Consider the following 19,445-nt stretch of genomic DNA (forward strand, 5'->3'; position numbering starts at 1 on the left):
AGCTCCTTGGGAAAAAGTGTAGAGCTCGTAGAGGTGAACATTCTAATTGAAAAAGTTCTAGTTTTCGACTCCATCAAACTTTGGCTCTTGTTCTTTTCTCATTCTAATCTTGAGATAGAGATTTTTTTTTCAACCTTTTTGTATGATTCTTAACATTGTTATGTGTTCCTTGAAAGTATAGTGATTTGGGAGTTGTGGGTTTGATTTAGGATTTGATTTTGGGAGTATAAAAGTGAGGTTTTCAAATGGATTCTTGGGAAATGTTGTGGAAATGAGTATATTATTAAGTTGTGGTGAAATTTTGAAAATCTCTCGTTTAAATGTGTTTTGAAAGGAATAGATGTTTTGTTAGAAATCTTAGAAATCATTGGTTTGGAACTAAGAAAAAATGGAAGGATGTTGAACTTTCAAAATAATAATATGAATGTACTTGTTGATGATGAGAGTGAAGTTAAATATGTATTATCACTTCTCTGTTGAGATTTTAAAAATTATATCTGTTGCTTGGAGATTTATCTTTTGTATAGAGATATCTATTTTGGACTATCGGTAGAAGATAACTTTGATTGTTATAGAAATTACACGAGGATTAGGTTAATTGAAACCAATTACTTATATATCTTGCATTGAACTTTGTTTCATATTTATACATTGAAAATGTATCATTTTGAAAAAAATGAGTGAATACCTTAGTGAATTAGGTTAGAGGGTTTAGATTTAGATTCACTTAACTAAATATACTTAGAAAATAATTTGTTGTATATTTTTTTGGAAAAAATATTATTAATATTAAATAATAATAATAATAATAACAAATATATATATATATATATAATAAAAAAAATCAATACATGTTTGAATTTATAATTTTTTTATCAATAATTTACTTTTTAATTCTATTTAGATTATTAGATATTAGATTTTCATGTAAAAGTATAATTTAAATATAAAATATGAAGCAATTCTAGTATCTTTAATCACAAAAACTGAGAAAATATGAAAAATTAAAAACTGAAGAATAGATTTAAAAATAAAACCAACGAAAGTGGTTCTTATTTAAAATTTTGACATCATACCTTAGTTATTAAAATATCATGTAAAATATTATAGTTCATAATTATAATTTAAACAAAAAGAAAGTGTATTTTAGAGATGCAGTACAAATCTCTGTTTTAAAAACGCAGTGCTTTCCTCTATCTAGATTTGAACAATGGACAATTATAGATATTATGTATATCAATATAAAAGCAGATACATGAAATAAGAAAGAGTAATTTTTTTTTTATTCTTCAATCATCATCAATTTAAAAAATAGGGAGATGAATTTTTATTTTATTTTTCTTTTTGATAAGAAAGAAGACGGTTTGTTTATATTTATATATGACTCTTAAAAGCAAATATATCATTTTTGAGTATTCAACTCCAAAAATAAAGAAATAGTTAGTTTATATAAGGCTCTTCATAACTTTTACAAAATATAATAAATTTGAGAATGTAAAATTAGAATTTAAAAAAATTAAAAAACATGGCAGGTCCTTCACACTTTAATAATAGTAATAATAATAATAATAATAATAATAATAATAATAATAATAATAATAATAATAATAGATAGACAATTAAGATTTTATTTCGCTTGTGCTAAATAGCAAATGCTATTTTAACACATTATTTTATTTAAGTCATATCACTTTTCGTCCACAATACTTCAACCCAGGGGCGGAGCCAAAGAAGGCCGAGGGGGGTCACGTGCCCCCCCTCAATTTTGAACTTTTTTTTTTTTGAAGCATTAATCTTTTTTTATTTTATTTTTGTTTTGTGGTCATATACAAAATGTATTTTTTTTTTTCTTAACATGTTCTTTGGTTAAAGATTTATTGCATTGTTTACAATAAGTAGTTATTTAATACTTTGAGAGCACTATGTGGTATTGTTTTTGTAGTAGTCTAAACCAATATTATAGTGAGAAATCTTATGAATTGAATATAATTAACTCATTATTTTGAGGTAGTTGGCGAACTACTTAGTGTGATTTGTGATTTCTTATACTTTGAGCATCACATAGGCAATGCCATATAGTACTTTAAGACTATTTTATAATTTCCATTCAAAACACCATTTATAAGCAATATCATCTCTCTAATATTTTCTATCAAATAAAAATTAAATAGATTTTATGATAATTTGTACTATAAATGATGTGTTTTTATTTTCTAAAATTAGGAATTTTGATCCATAAGTTTTTTGTGCTCAAATTACAAACTTACATTACTATCCCACACCGAGCTATTACACACTATTATAGAATTTTGATTTGTTCTTATTAATAATGATTTTTAATTTCTTATGCTTAAATTCAGCTCATAAAATTATTATCATCTTAATGTTGATCGTGATTTTTTTTAAAATAAAAAATTATGATTATTAAGTGCCCTCTCTAACTTAATTTCCTGGCTCCCCTCTTCCTCTAGAATTTCTTCTCTAGAGTGATCTCCTAGAGTGAACAATCGAAGGGCTGAGATTCTTCCTCGCCAAAACGACGTCGTTTTGGCGTGAAATTTGAAAAAAAAAAAAAAAAAAAAAAAAACTCAGATTTGTCTCTGTTTTCTTATTTTTCTTTCCCCAAAACCCAGTTGAATCAAATGAAACCCAGTTGAACGTCGCCGAGATGGCTCCACAGCTGCCGCGGAAATCTGGAAGAGTTTCTATCGTTGCCTTCGTCTTCGATCCGTCGACGAGCTAAACAATCTCCTTCGCCGATCTCTATGTCTGCTGATCTCCATCGTCTTTGATTCTGTCTTAAAGAAACTGAATCATGCTTGTGTTGATTTAATCTTCTTTTGCATCTCTGATTCCCTCAGTTTTAAAGCTGCTTTTGTGTCTTTGATTCTCTTTAAAAAAAAAACCCTAATTTTTGTTTTCTTCACTTTTTACCAACTGGTTCTGGGTTTCATGTTTTGTCGGTGTATATGCTCAAACTAAATGTAGTTGTGTGTGTTAAATTGAAGATCACTTTAATGATCTAAGTACTGGGTAAGTAAAGTTTTCAAATTTTTAGATTTTGATTTTTCTTGCTATTTTAATTTATATTTACTTCAATTCATTGTTGGGAAAATAAATAAGTTATATTATAAAATTAATAGAGCCTCTATCTGACCTGGGTTTTTTTTGGTTATTTATTTATATGTATATATATATCCCAGATTTTTTTGTTTTTGGGGAAGAGGGGTTTGCAGATCTGCTTATTTTAGCTAAGTTTTGCTCATCTGGATTCACAGTCGGAGTGCTTACAATGACATCTCTCAGTAGAGAGCTTGTGTTCTTGATCTTACAGTTCCTAGATGAAGAAAAGTTCAAAGAGACTGTTCACAAGTAGGTGATTTTGTATTGAACTTATGTGCATACAACTTGTTTGTTTATTTGTCATATGAGTTTTCCTAGTTTTTTTTTTGGTAATTATTTATTGATCTTTTTTACCTTAAATGGGTCCTCTTAATACTTAGGCTTGAACAAGAATCTGGGTTTATCTTTAACATGAAGTATTTTGAGGATGAGGTGCACAATGGAAACTGGGATGAGGTTGAGAAGTACCTCTCTGGTTTCACAAAAGTCGATGACAATCGATACTCCATGAAGATATTTTTTGAAATAAGGAAGCAAAAGTATCTTGAGGAAAGAAAAAGAAGAGAATAGAGACAAATCTGAGTTTTTTTTTTGTTTTTTTTTTTTTTCAAATTTCACGCCAAAATGACGTCGTTTTGGCGAGGAAGAATCTCAGCCCTTCGATTGTTCACTCTAGGAGATCACTCTAGAGAAGAAACTCTAGAGGATCCTCACGCATCAAACTAAACAAAAAGAGAAACAGGTAAGTGAAAAGCCACTGGGACAATCTGTATACAAGATTTATAACTTCTTGATCCCTCTAATCATATACAAGAACAAGCAATTGAGTGGAAACAATTAGAACCTTTGTGCGAAGAGCCAACGAAACATTTGTGATAACTTACTGGTGAGAGCCATTGGCTCTGGGTTTTCCGACTGCAAATTACAGATTGTATTGTAGTCGTACTCTAAATGAGGGGCAACTATTCTTTCCTGTAGAAAAAACAAAGCAAGTTTCTCAACAAACAAGAGAAAAGTCATCAATTTTGCAAGTAAATTCTTAAGTGCGAATAAAACATTAATACTTTGAAAACTTCGAACGGACAGAAATCAGAATTGTCACAGCCCCATTTATGGAAACAAAAAACATAATTAAAAGCTTCGAAATATAAAAAGAAAGCCATCATGGGGCATGTCAAGTTTCACAACAGTTGAAATATTAGAGACCCAATAAAAATTAACTAATAGAGAAAATAACTTAGGATTGAGATAGTAAATTTCAAAGTCTTAGACACATACATGCATATTAGCCTATTTAGAAAAACAAATTTGTGGCTTAAAAAAAGTTAGCAATTTGCGATGAAAAGGCAAATAAGCTGAAAGTCTGAATTTTTTACCGAACATCGTTACTTTTCAATGTACACTTGCTTAAGCATAGAATTTCAAATTTGAAGCTAAATAAGTTGCAAATATTTTGCCAACATGCAATAGGAAGTGAGCTATTTCTAATCAAACCATCTACGATCCATCAAAGGGTGCTCCTCAAACAACTAAAAGCAAAATGAAAACCCCCCCAAAAAATAAAAAAAAATAAATAATAATAATAATAATTGCTAATCATGATAGACAACTACTTCAGTAACATCAATCGAAAAATAACTGAAAATTAATAAATAAATAAATATGAGGAATAAGAATTTAGTCCACAAAAGCTTACTAGCATCGGAACGGGATGTTCATTATGCAGTACATGCACAAAGTACTTGCTTGAAGACTTAGCTGGACAACTATAAACTACCATCATATTATTGCCACCAAAAGGCACCGCCACACTGCCTCTCCAATTTCTTCTCTGAGGTGGCTTTGGAGGGAGTTGCAAGGGTTGTTCCTTTTGTATTTTTTCAAAATCTGAAACATTCAACAAATATTGCTTACTGAGAAGACAACATAAAGCAGAAATCATACAGGTAAAGTAGAAACACAATGGGACAGCTGGCATACTACATCAAATGCTTATATATGATTTGCCCAGATCCAAAGGGAAAAAAAAAGGACAAGAAATCAGAAGGAAAAAAAGAAATGCATACATGTGCCATCATATATAGAGATTCAAATATGACTAAGATGGATGGACACTTCTAAGAATCGACACGACACGACACAACACTCATCAGACACTTGGACACACATGAATCATATTACAAGTTTGAATAAAATTACTTGTAATCCAATGGTAAAACAAAAATAATACAAATTTATACATATTCTTCTCCTTTAGACTGTTAAAATTATTATCTTTGGCTGAAATATTCATATATATGATATATAATTATCCTTATATATGACATAATAAATATACAAAATTATATATTTTGCACGTGTCCCCCACATATCGTGCCCTTCATTTTTTGGAAATTTACGTGTTAGCGTGTCCTTGTTGTGTCTGCACTTCTTAGAAATATGACAATGAAAGCACTCACCGGATTCTTCAAGAAAGAGCCCAATCAGACATGAGAATGGAAGCAGGGTTTCTGCATGAGCAAACCGCAGTCTTGCCTTTTCATAACTGCCAGGAGCATGTTCTTCTACAGTAACAGAAGGTATAAATTAAAGCCAAACAGAAGATACCTTTATTTTTTTTCCCTCAGCATTAGCCATGAAGACTTCAATTATAAGTTTATAGCACAATTAATTTTTAGATAAGTTTTGAAATAGATGTTACAATGTGGGAATCAACTAGTTTTGAAACACATGCCATAGCATTAATAGCAAATAACCATAAACACAGTGAAAATAATATGACAACAATAAGATTCAAAGAATTAATAAACTTATGAGACATTTAAAATGAAATTGTTATGGTTTATCTAACCTTCTTTAGCCATAATAGCTTGTTCCATGGACTGAACAACATCCTCAAGCAATGGCACTCCCATCTGGTAGTTTAATGCATTACCATAACCCTTTAATATGAACAGCTCCAAATCATATGTCCACTCCAGCAAGACAACCTAAAAATGTTTATATTTGGCAAGTTAGCAAGTGTATAATGAGCAAGAAACAAAGCAAGAACTGATAACATACATAATTTGCACTTATCAGTGGATAACATCTATAGGAACACAATGGATCCCATGATATGTAAGTACCAAAGCTACATACCTCAGATGGACTGAACAGAGCACACGCTTGATCAGTTATATTCAATAAGGATGCTTCCTGCCAAATTGAAAATTTGAACGAACAATTACAAAGGAATCGCAATCAGATAGACTGTTTATAATTCTCAGAGAAAGAAAGAAAATAAAAGAGAAGAAAGGAAAGGAAAGAAACAATCACCTTTTTGTACAAAAACCGGAGAGAAGATGTATCTTGTCTTGTAAAATTCAGATTATAACACCTCACTAATGCATGCGTAATTTCATCCAAGGCAGGTTCCTTAAGCTTATGAACGGCAGGCTCCTGACTTTTTCTATAGGCCTGCAGTCAGAGATATACACAATAAAACCAAAGAAGTATCATGTGTTGTAAAATTTGTTAAAGCAACCTCTATTGCAGAAAATATCTAGAAAATATCTAGTTAGTTAGTTATTACAGTTAGTAGATTTGTTATTAGTTTGTTAGTTTGTTACAGATCATAACAGATCATCAGTTACTGTATTTGTATATATATGAGCTTTACTCATACATTCATTTTAATGAAAATAAGTTTACTGTTTTCCACATGGTATCAAAGCTAATAAGCTCTAACGAGCATTGATTCTTGGATTCAATGGCTGATCCTCTTGCTTCAGTTTCTTCATCTTCTTCAACTATCTTGCCTCCAAATCTGATACTTCTCATTTCCAATCTATCCTCATTTGTAACAGTGAAGCTTGATGCTTCAAATTTTCTGATTTGGAGAAATCAAATCCAAAATATGTTAAGAGCCACTGGTTTGATTGGATATGTCGATGGATCGATTCCATGTCCACCAGCACAGATCAAGAACTCTTCTGGATCTGACGTCTCTAATCCCACACGAGTTCAGTGGGATCTCATAGATGCACATTTGTTCAGTTGTCTTACGGCAACCCTGTCTTCTCCAATCTATTCCACTGTTGTACAATTTCAACACTGTTATGAAGTCTGGAATGCCTTAATCAAGAGATTCACCATTCTTTCTCGGTCACATATTCATCAACTCAAAAATAAATTGAATACTGTGTCCAAGAAAGGTGCATCCATGGAGGAGTATTTGACTCAGATCAAGGAATTGTCAAATCAATTAGCGCTCGCATTTGGTGTAATTGAAGATGAAGATCTTGTGTTAATCACATTGAATGGCCTTCCCGAAGAGTATGACTCCTTTAAGACTGCAATTCGAGCATGATCAGAAGGCATTTCCAAGGATGAATTGTGTGCCTTGCTTTGTTCCGAATCAATTCATGTTGAACTCAAAACACAAAAATCATCTCCTATTGAGCAACCTAATGTTGCTTTCTCTGCTGCTCGAGGCTTTCATTCAAATCAGACTGGTTCTTCTGGTTATTCTTGTGGTTCACAAGGTCGGTTTTTCTCTAAAGGAGGTAGAGGAGGTCGGTTTTCTCAGCAATCCCATGGTCGATTCTTTTCCAGAGGTAGAGGGCGTAATGGATCTGTTTGTCAAATTTGTGGTGTTTTTGGTCACATAGCATTTGACTGCTGGCATCGGTTGGATGCTCAATATCAACCTCCTGGTCAATCTTCGTCCCAGTCTGTTGTGTCTAGTTCTAAAGCTTTTGTGGCTTCTTCTTCTCATCCAACTTCATCCATTTCTTCCTCCTCTTCCTCTGTCATGCCTTGGTATTTGGATTCGGCTGCCACTGATCATATGACCAATGATTTGAACAATTTCAATATCTATCAAGACTATCCAGGTATTGATCGTATTACTGTTGGTAATGGCCAGTCTGTTCCTATTCGTCACACTGGTCAAGTTATTTTACCTACACCTCATTTCTCTTTTCGTCTCAATCATATCTTGCATCCTCCTGCTCTTTCCTCTAATCTTCTCTCAGTTCATCAACTTGCCAAAGATAATGATTGCAACATTATTTTTGATGCTTCTTCTTTTCTGATTCAGGACAAGAAAACGAAGAGAATTCTTCACCAAGGTTTCCACACTAATGGCTTATATCATTTTCAGTCTCCTCTGCATTCACCTCATTCATCTGCTGTGTATCATGCTAATTTTCATGCATATGCTTCCATTAAGAATGTTTCTGCTGTGCCTCATGTTCCTGCTTCCAATAAGAATGTTTCTGCTGTGCCTCAAGCTAATTTTCATGCTTTCAATAAAGATGTTTCTGCCGAAATGTGGCATCATAGATTAGGCCATCCTTCTTCTCAGAAATTTTCTGCTCAACAAAAGCATTTTTCTTGTAAACCTATGAAGCCTACTGCTATTGATTGTTCCGAATGTTGCATTGCTAAAAGCCATATATTGCCATTTCAATTGTCAAATTCAACTGTCAAACAACCTTTGTCTTTAATTCATAGTGATGTTTGGGGTCCTTTTAATAAATCTACATCTGGCTTCAAGTTTTATGTAATTTTTGTGGATGATTTTAGCCGCTTTACTTGGCTCTATCCTTTAGCTTACAAAAGTGAGGTCTTTGCTAAATTTGTTGATTTCAAATCTTATGTTGAAAAGCAATTTTCTACTTCTCTTCAAGTTCTTCGCACTGATGGTGGTACAGAATATTTCAATAATAAAATGCAAGCTTTTCTGTTAAATCATGGGATTGTTCATCAACATTCCTGTCCCTACACCTCCGCTCAGAATGGTGTGGCTGAGCACAAGCATAGACACATTATTGAAACTACCATTGCTTTGCTTCATCATGCTTCTCTTCCATTACATTTTTGGTTTGATGCAGTTGCTACTGCTACTTTTCTTATTAATCGAATGCCTTCTTCTATTCTGGCTAATAAATCTCCTTATGAAATGTTGTTTCATGCTATTCCAGATTATTTTTTTCTTAGAGTATTTGGCTGTCAATGTTTTCCTTGGCTTCAACCATATAGTTCATCTAAACTACATCCTAGATATGTGCCTTGTGTATTTTTGGGATATCATCCATTTGCTAAGGGATATAGATGCTTTGATCCAAAATCTGGAAAACAATATTTGTCTCGTCATGTGATTTTTCATGAGCATATTTTTCCTTTCTCTATGAATTATATTTCTTCTTCTTGTCCTGCTTTATCTCAACCTTCCTCCTTGAAAGATATTCAGACTTTCTTTTAGGCTTCTCCACCTATTCATCAGTGTTCTTGTGCACCAGCTACAGTTTCCTCTTCCCAGCATTCCACTCAGTCTCCGATTCCAGTGCTGCTAGCTCTGTCTTCTCTGTCTGCTGCTCAGTCTCCACTTCCAGTGCTGCCGTTTACTGCTGCTCTGCCTCCATCTGATTTACCTTCTTCTTCTCTATTACCTCAGATTCCAGCTACAGGTTTACCTTCTCAGTCTCCGACTACAGGTTTACCTGCTGCTGTCTTGCCTTCTGCTACTGTCTTGCCTTCTGAGCCTCAGTCTCCAGCTACGGGTTTCCCTGCTGTAGTCTTGCCTTCTGCTATTGTCTTGACTTCTGTGGCTATATTCTTCTCAACCTAGCCTACTACCTCTACTATACATTCCTATCCTATTCACTCCTTACACATTGACCTTCCACCTCTTCCACCTTTTTCATCTACTAATCTTCATCCTATGATCACTCGGTCCAAATCTTCTGGCCCCTCTGCTTCACTCAGTATTTCTTCTTCTTTATATACTAATTCTGAACCTCCTACTTACCAAGCTGCTCTTACCTCTCCTGTTTGGTTTAAGGCTATGCAAGAAGAGTTTGGAGCTTTGCAAAAGCAGAACACCTGGTCCTTAGTTCCCTTGCCTTCTCATAAACATCAAATTGGGTGTAAATGGGTCTTCAAGATTAAACACAACTCTAATGGTTCAATTGCTCGATATAAGGCCCGTCTTGTTGCCAAAGGATACCTCCAACAAGAAGGTATTGATTTTCAGAAGACTTTCAGTCCTGTTGCCAAGCTTCCTACAATTCGGATTATTCTTTGTCTTGCCTTACATCATCACTGGCCTCTCAAACAGTTGGACATATCCAATGCTTTCCTTCATGGTAAGCTTGAAGAAGAGGTTTTCATGACCCAACCTCCTGGTTTTGTTGATTCTTCCTCTCCTACTCATGTGTGTAAGCTTCATAAGGCCTTGTATGGGCTTAAACAAGCCCCCCCGTGCTTGGTATTTTACATTTTCTACCTTCTTACTTTCTCAAGGTTTTCATAATAGTCATTGTGATTCCTCTCTTTTCATTCACAAAACCCCTCATTCCATTACCATTTTAGTGGTTTATGTTGATGATATCTTGCTTACTGGCAGTGATCCTTCTCATATTCAAACCTTAGTTACTCAAATGCATCTTGTTTTCTCTATGAAAGAGTTAGGCAATTTGTCTTATTTTCTTGGGATCTCTGTTCACACCTCTGATACACATTATTTCCTTTCTCAACATAAATATGCTCAAGAGATCTTTCACAAAGCTAGGATGGATGATTGTAAGCCTTGCCCATCTCCTATTTCAGTTAAACTTGGTCTCTTCCCTACTTTTGATTTTCCTTTTGCTAATCCTTCTCTCTATCATACTCTTGTTGGGGCTTTACAATACTTAACCATCACTCGTCCTGACCTCTCTTTGGCTGTCAACCAAGCTTGCCAGCACATGCATGCACCTACCAATGGTGATTTCTCTACTGTTAAACGTTTGCTTCGCTTTGTTAAGGGTACCCTCTCTCATGGTCTTACCTATACCCCAAGCACTTTTGATCTTCTTGTTTTTTCTGATTCCAATTGGGCAGGCGACACTATTGATCGTAAGTTCACATCTGGGTATTGTGTTTTTTTGGGTTCCAATCTCGTTTCTTGGTCTGCCAAGAAACAGGCCACTGTCTCTCGTTCCTCCACCGAGGCTGAATATCGAGCCGTAGCCCATGTTGCTGCTGAAGTTAGTTGGCTCCGTATGTTACTTGCTGACTTGTTTGTCCCTTCTCCTACTGTGCCTGTGATCTGGTGCGATAATCTGTCTGCTCTTGCTTTGGCCTCCAACCCGGTGTTTCATTCCCGGTCCAAGCATATAGAGGTCGATTGCCATTTTGTTCGGGAACAAGTGCTTGCTAAACGGCTTTCTCTTCATTATGTTCCCATCATTGATCAGTTGGCCAACATTTTCACCAAACCATTGTCTGTCTCTCGGTTTCAGTATCTTAAAGACAAACTCATGGTGTCTTCCCCCATGGGTTTGCAAGGGCATGTTAAAGCAACCTCTATTGCAGAAAATATCTAGTTAGTTAGTTATTATAGTTAGTAGATTTGTTATTAGTTTGTTAGTTTGTTACAGATCATAACAGATCATCAGTTACTGTATTTGTATATATATGAGCTTTACTCATACATTCATTTTAATGAAAATAAGTTTACTGTTTTCCACAAAATTCAGCTCATAATGCCTCGCTAACGTATAAAATTTCATCCAAGATAGGTTCCTTAAGCTTATTATCCAGCAGTATAAAGTTTAATTTCAATTTCCTAGTACAAAATGCATAAAGATCCGAACAAAAAGGAATCACCCAAAAACTTAAGGTTACTTCCCTTTTAAATGTCAATACATGTTTATTTGGTAAGTAAGGTACCCACCAAATAACTATGTTAAAACCAATATATTAAGGGTAAACCATCTATAATAATGAGAGAAGCTTGAAAAGACATTTGAAGGTAATTAAGTAACCAAAACATATAGTTGTGGTTTTTGAGAGTTTACCAATTCCAATTTGTTAACATGGATGCATTACCCACTTCTTAATAAGCTTATACATCTGGGTGTCAGCATGCAACTTAATAGAAAAATAAGGCTGTATTTAGAGTACAAGGCTCCAACTTACGAAGCTGATTCCCATGGGTTTATGCCACTAGCGTGCCACGACATCTAAGCATGCAGTTTAATACCACTATTTTTTTACCACGACCAGTAGTAAATCAAGTAATTCAATGGTTTCCGACAAGGATTTAAAATATCCATCATCATGTGATTTGAAATCAGCAGCATGAAAAAATCAAATGAAAAGCTTTAAAAAGCCAGTAGGACTCTACTACGTACTTAATGATAGTACCAAGCCATATGTATGACAACTCAGGTCAGTGTCAAATGATAACCTCACATACAGTAACCAAGAACTCTTTTTGAGGAAACTCTTTACCTAGTTGCCTCCATGTTTTCATGAGCATTCAATAGATGTCATAAGTTACTAGAGTTCAAGCATCCAAATTGAAAATTAAAAAAGCAAACCTCAACTACATAAGACTGAGAGAAAATATGTCAATGTGTGTAACTATGTGTAATTCTTTAGGTATAAACTATGCTGAGATGTACCTTGTAGTTCTGACAACAATCATGGAATCTTAGCAATATATCACTTGCACGGCTTTCACTGGTTACTGCAAAAGCTCAATTGTGCCCTGGTCCAAGGTTTCCCCTCCCACTTAACAACCCCATGCCAAATGCTACAGCACTAGCTGATGCCCGAGGAATCCATTTCATGATTCATGGCAAAGAAAAAGAGATGTATAAGAATAATCAATTCTAAAGCAACGGAAAATTTTATTTAAAAATGTAATATCACAGTTAGTGTGATGCAATCTGTAACGCCCTCAAAATAACAACATTAAACCCATCAATAAAGATATGCATTGATATGTAAAAGTTCCACATTCTTCCATTTATCAGAGTTCCATTACAAAAGTATTACATGTTAACAACAAAAGCAAATTCCCTATGGGCTTACAGCTTTCCAAGTTAACACTTGGTTACAACAAAAGAGTACTAACTCATTTACACATTAAGCCCTTGGCTTGAATTTACATGTAATACATCAAAAAGTAAAACGACAAAAGTATGTCCACCTGTAGCCTCCCAAGCTATGTCCTTGGAGGTGGCATGCTACCTGTACCTGAAAATGATATTCCCATATAGGGTGAGCCACAGCCCAGTAGAAATACACTAAACCAACCATGAACAATGACTAAAAGATTAGCAATTGATAGATGGCTAACACTGATACATTCACATAAATCACATATTTATGTCATACGACTTATGAGTCCAAGTTACTTTTCATTTTCCCTTTTTCAACAGATAGGCATATAAGCTCTATCCACATTCTCAACAGATATGTATAAAAACTATATCCCACATTCACAGACAAGCATATAAGCTGTATCCACATTTCACAAAGATAAGCATATGAGCTCTATCTTCACTTCTCTAGACAAGCATATGAGCTGTATCTACGGAGTTCATCCCCTATCTTCTCCCAACACTATCCGGTTTAGAGGTACATCCCCCATCTTCCCCTAAACCGCGGAGTACATCCCCCATCTCCTCCTCTACACATAACGTATACAAACACATTGGTTCTATATACAATCACTCAATACATACAATTAATGTATTCTATCAACCGTCAAATTCCATGACACATTCCATTGATTAGTTTCCGTTTGCCTAATCATCATGCATTGTCTACAACAATCACGACTATCCTCCACCGATAGCCCAAAGCAGTTATCTCTAAACAGAAAATAAATGCACAATGGATATTCAATCAACATTTCATTCCGGTGAGTGACAAATAATTCAACTACACCCTTTAACCCCATACATTTCCACTCTTAACAATCTCGTTTCATTTCCTCATTTCTCACAATTAATTATCCCAATTAATCAAACAATGTAATTAGGTCATTTTCCATAATTAACATTTCAACCCTTAGGTCCCATTTTCATCAATGATTCAACATTTATTCCATTTCTCTATACCAAACATGCATCTAGGTTTATTATGAATAAAATCCCAACTTTTGTAAATAACACAAAAGCCCCAAACTTTCACCAAATTACCAAACCAACCCCAACATCTCAAAATACTAAAATTTAAAGACAAAATCCATAGAGAGGAGTAGGATATCCCTACCTCGAAGTTTGAGCCAAAAAGGAGATGAAGACTCGAAGATCAACGTGCTCCAAATCCAAACTTTTTCAGATTAAGTCGAAGCTCTCAACGCCCTCTATCTTTTTAACAAAGGCCCTAGGCTAGATTCACACTCTAGGGAGATCAAATCTTAGAGAGAGTGTAGGTTTAGAGAGAGAGAGTCTCGGATCTAGGGTTTGAAAGAAAAAGAAAGTGAAAAACTAATGTTCAAAAACGCTACTGACCGCTGATATAAAACACGCTCGCTCGAGCGAAGCCTTTGTTGCTCGAGCGACCAGACACAGAAAACTCTCGCTCGAGCCAAGAAGTTCTCGCTCGAGCCGAAAACTCAGAAGTGCGCTCGAGCGAAAGAATGCTCGCTCGAGCCAACAACTCAAACCCTCAGGTTTGCAACCAGAAGCACGCTCGAGCGACAGACTTCTCGCTCGAGCGAAGAAAACTCGCTCGAGCCAAGAAGTGCAGCTCTCAGGTCCAGAACCAGACGCAATCGCTCGCTCGAGCGAAGCCACTCTGGCTCGATCCACCAGGCACGAACTCAACTCTCGCTCGAGCGACCAACTCCTCGCTCGAGCGAAGGTCCAAAAATCTGGGCAGCAGCACTAGGCTCCCAAACACAACCAACCTGTAACAAACCTGCCCAACACATCCTATAACTCAATATACAAAGTAAAGAGGATACAAACAAGATAATAAACAACTACCAACATCCACGGACACATGTCCGGATCACTGTACAACAAGGGTAAACCCGGGATCGCTATACAATCAGCCTTTTAATGGATCGAAACAATTTCAGGGGAAACTTGATCCAAACAGCATTTATGGTAATGAGGCAACAGATAGAACAATTGGCTGAAACCTGCAATGAATTATCATCACTTAAGCCAGCTATTTGCAAAAGTGAATAGAAGGAAAAGTAGAATGTGGCCCACCTGAGTTGCCCTTATTGCATACACATTCGGGTGGTAATCCTCATTAAACAGTTGTGGAAACTTGTCTCTGGTTCTGATCCCCAGATTATACAGTTCATCTTCTCCTTCACTAATTAATTCACCACCCTTGAGCTTCCCTTGCCATGGAGATTTCCATCCCCGAAACCAGGCAGGAACTTTCTGCAAAGCCAACTTCTGCTCTTTTGCATCTTGTAGAAGAATTTCCATACGCAAGGCTAAATCATTTAACATTTCCTTGGTTGGAGCACGAGTTCCGTGCCTCACTTGGGATACCAAAATTTTGACTAATGAAAAGTATACTTTTTTATAGAACACTCAGTATAACACAACATTGCAATCTGAACATAGCACAAACAATAGAAACCATAATGGCAGCATTGGAAGACTCTGTAGAAACCTTGACAAAAATATGCAAGGAACAAGATGTTTTCGCAAATTGCATAAACACAAACCAAACAATTTTTAGCTTTCCAACAAAGTCGTGGCCAATTTTCAAGTGTCCAAAACATAGACATACATATTTTTTAAAATGTCCAGAACATACATGCTAGCTAAGAAAACAATTGTAACAAGTAGCGCATTTTGACTGACCACTTGCTTCTACTTGAGAATTGTAGCAAACGTAAGAGCTCCAATAAAACATAAAATTTTCCTTTCAAAGCAGGATGAAACCGAAAAATCTATAAGGGAAAATTTACTCTAGAGGAATTTAGGACTGTTATTCTGCTTTAGTTTTTCTGGAGGCTTTTTCCTTTTTTATTTGTTTTGCCCTTCTTTTTATATCTTTCTTTATTGGGAAATCTCTATGTTCTTTGCATTAGTTTCTTTCTCTCAAAAAGATTTGCGGAAAAGAATTACTACACAAACATGCACTTGAGAATTACTACACACAAGTGTTAGCTAAACAACACGTCACAAATTTAAACCCCTCAACTCAAAATGCTAAGCACAAACACAGCTCTTAAAGAAAATGATCGAAGGTGATTCTGAACAAACACATGGAATTCAGAATGAGTCTCAGCCTACTTGGAAAGATTCATGTGGCTCTACATCCATATGAAGAATGGTTCAATGTTGAAATATAGATTTAATATGTTAAAGGTCACAAGAAATCCAAACTTAAGTCTTTTATTTTTTTTGTTTTTTTCTTTGATGAAACAAATTTACGTCATACTTTGATATGCAACTGCTAGATAATTGTCCTTTACAGCTTCTCGCCCAGAGGTTCCAAAATTCTAGATTATGCAGTTCTTGGTTAGTCAATGGTAGAAAACAGTACAAGTATTCTCAAAGCAACAACCACAACTAAAATATTTTTGATACACCGTCTGATTTGAGCATCAATCATTGGGCCTATGAATGAAAACTTCAACAAACATAACCTATTTGCTCAAATACCTAAGATTGATATATTCTCAAAACATCAAGCATGTAAAGACTTTGTTTAGTACACCCCTTGATGTCAGCATCAGTATGGCCACAAAAATCTCACCTTAGTGGCACGTCTACAATAACTAGAATAAATTCCGATATGATGGAACAAACAAAAACAAGAAACTAAGACCAGCAATCACACAAGAACACAAAGACATATGTGGTTCGGCTACAAGCCTACATCCACAGGCAAAGACTGGCTGAGGGTTTACAATCAAAAGGAGGAGAAAATACAAGGGTGGATTTCTCTCTCAAAGCTGATTGTAACAATGGATTACTTTAATTTCATAACCCTAATCCCTGAAATAACCCATAATTTATATATATACACACTAAGATCTGCATACAACAAGAACCAGATCTGACCTAGTGGAATCGGGTCGAGACATCCTTAACAAATTCATCCGACATTATTAAATGAAACCCACATTGCTTAACAAAATAGGATACATGGTGCTATAACTACTTTTCAATTGACCTGGATATGCACAAAGTCAAACTATATCATCATATAAATTATTTGCAAAAGCAATTTGAACTTCTAAAATGAGAATTACCACAAGATTCAAATGGATAGGAGTACATTGGTCTGGAATGTTAGAAGGTACAAACGAATTGTCAGTTATGTTGTTGACAACACCATACCTGCCAAGCCAAAAGAATTTAATAAAAACAAGTAATCAGTCAAACATTTCCATTAATCAGATAGTAATAATAATTTTTTAAAAAAACATCTGTTTAGTGTGACATTTTCTTATCTTCTTCGGATACGTTTATACATAATAATTCCTATAAAACACAAACGACTATAGAGTCTGAAATAAATTGATCAATATATATATTTTTTTGTGTGTTCAAAACAATAAGCTAGATTTTTATTTTGAAATCTTCTTTATTTGGGGACCAAGAAAACAAAAATCATCTATTATTCCAAATACAAGTTTCAAAGTAGTCTCAATTTTTTTAGTAACCAAACAATGAGTTCAAAATCTTGCTTGTCAAGCTTTCGGGATCTTAAATTGATTTGCCGCAACCAAGCCCTAAACCCTAAAATGTGATTATAGCATTCGACCGTGCAACCGGTGATGTAAGAAAAATCGATAAAACCAAGTCGACCAATCGAAACCGACCGAAATTTTAGTTTTCGGTCGATTTTTCATAACATACGGTCTGTTTCGGTTTTGAAATTTTTTATACCGACACAAACTGAACCAATCAAATATTATATTTAAATATATTTATATTATAATTTCTTGAACATTATACGAGCAGTAACTAATATATAGGGGTGTAATTTTGGCCCGGCCCGGCCCATGTCGGGCCTTACGGGCTCCCGCCAAAAATTGTGCCAGGCCGGGCCACGGGCCAAAAAACTAGGCCCACGGGTGTTCGAGCTTTGGGCAAGCCGCTGGGCCTGGGCTTTGGGCAGGCCTAAACAAATTTTTTTATTTTTTTCACCAAAATTTTATTATTTTCCATTAGAAATAACACTGGGCCTTGGACGGGCCGGGCTTTTGAGTCGGCGTTGAGGGGGTCGATGTGCTGGGTCACGGGCCGGGTCGGGCTTCAAAACGATGGCCCAAGCCCTGGCCCAAGGCCTCGGGTTGGGCTTGGGCCCGGGCCTAAATAGGCCAGGCCCACCTCGGGCCACCGGCCATTTTTACACTCTTACTAATCAAATACACTTTTGTGATAAAAATTAGGGAAAAAAACATTTACAGAGCAATTTCATATATTTTCTTTATTTATTTTCTTGTAAAATTCTATAATCTACTATAAAACCTTTTAACATTTGGGATATTTACCAATAAGTCCTATCTTACAAACAAGTACTCCAATTAATCCCAAATTTTTTCTATTGATTTGTTAAGTTCTATTAGTAGAGAGTTTCTTTCCGTGTAGTCCTATTTTCGATTTGGTAGTATTTTGGTAGACGACTGTACCCTTTTATTAATGTGACAGACTTCAATGTGGTAGGTATTAATATGACACTCCAATATGGTGAATATGATGTGATGCTCCAAAAAAAAAATTCTTTAATGTACTTTTCTTAAATGTGACAACATAACGAGTATGATGTGACACTCTAAATCTTTTACTAAAAAAAACTAAGGTTGTGTTTGGTGGAGCTCTTGAAACGTAATTTCACACCGTCCTTTGAGTGTCGTGTTTGGTTAGTGATTTCAAAAATTGATTTCACACCCACTTTTGAAAACATGTTTACCCAGTCATCCTTCCGGATGTCCCCCTGGAACTCTAGTTGGAACAGTATTTTTATTTTTTATATTTTAAGTAAAAAATATTTTCGGATTTTTTTAAAAATTTTTTTTATAAGTTTTCAATAGAATTTTAGGTTATGTGTTTGGTTCTGAGTTGTAAATTTTTGAATCAAATATCATATCTCACATCACTCAATTCAAACTCTTTTCAAAACTTACAACCAAATAAAATTTTTACACTCAAATTGTAATTCCAAAACTCACAAACTAAAAATACAACTCTATTTTTAAATCATAATTCTAAAACTCTACTAAACGCAACCTAAAAACTCCTTAGTATACTTTTATTAAATGTGACAACGTGACAGGTATAATGTGACACTCCAAAAAAATTAAAAACTCCTTAATATACTTTTTTCAAATGTGAAAATGTGGCGGGTATGATGTGACACTCCCAAAAAAATTAAAAACTTATTAGTGTACTTTTCATAAATGTGACAACGTGGCCCAAATATGACAACGTGACAAGTATGACGTGACACTTCAAAAAAAAAACTAAAAATTCATTAGTATATTTTTTTTCTAAATGTGACAACGTGACATGTATAATGTAACATTAAAAAAAATTAAAAATTCATTAGTGTACTTTTTCCAAACTTGA

At 34.9% G+C, this 19,445-nt stretch overlaps 1 protein-coding gene and 1 long non-coding RNA gene across 2 annotated transcripts; one reads left to right on the forward strand and one right to left on the reverse strand.

Annotated features, from left to right (window-relative positions):
• Positions 1-2,840: 2,840 nt before the first annotated feature.
• Positions 2,841-3,835, forward strand: LOC145794242 (uncharacterized). Its single transcript, XR_014334178.1, has 3 exons — positions 2,841-3,033; positions 3,204-3,372; positions 3,504-3,835. It is a non-coding gene; the product is annotated as an uncharacterized LOC145794242 (long non-coding RNA).
• Positions 3,836-3,845: 10 nt separating this feature from the next.
• LOC114269768 (uncharacterized) lies at positions 3,846-6,318 on the reverse strand. Its single transcript, XM_082876979.1, has 4 exons — positions 6,265-6,318; positions 5,975-6,113; positions 5,583-5,687; positions 3,846-5,010 (listed from the first exon to the last, which is right to left on the reverse strand). Exons 2-4 carry the CDS (start codon positions 6,036-6,038, stop codon positions 4,769-4,771), a joined length of 411 nt encoding a protein of 136 aa, XP_082733105.1. The 5' UTR covers positions 6,039-6,113; positions 6,265-6,318; the 3' UTR covers positions 3,846-4,768.
• Positions 6,319-19,445: the final 13,127 nt, after the last annotated feature.

The sequence above is a fragment of the Camellia sinensis genome, chromosome 1 (genome assembly GCF_055761805.1).
Source record: "Camellia sinensis isolate YWXY chromosome 1, ASM5576180v1, whole genome shotgun sequence".
In the NCBI taxonomy this organism is placed as follows: domain Eukaryota; kingdom Viridiplantae; phylum Streptophyta; class Magnoliopsida; order Ericales; family Theaceae; genus Camellia; species Camellia sinensis.

Excerpts from the sequence above, each read along its gene's own strand:
- LOC114269768 (XM_082876979.1), bottom strand. The coding sequence starts at position 6,038 with ATGGGAGTGCCATTGCTTGAGGATGTTGTTCAGTCCATGGAACAAGCT. Across the intron at positions 5,688-5,974 it reads AGCTATTATGGCTAAAGAAG|AAGAACATGCTCCTGGCAGT; the intron begins GTTAGATAAACC and ends CTGTTACTGTAG. Across the intron at positions 5,011-5,582 it reads GCTCTTTCTTGAAGAATCCG|ATTTTGAAAAAATACAAAAG; the intron begins GTGAGTGCTTTC and ends TGAATGTTTCAG.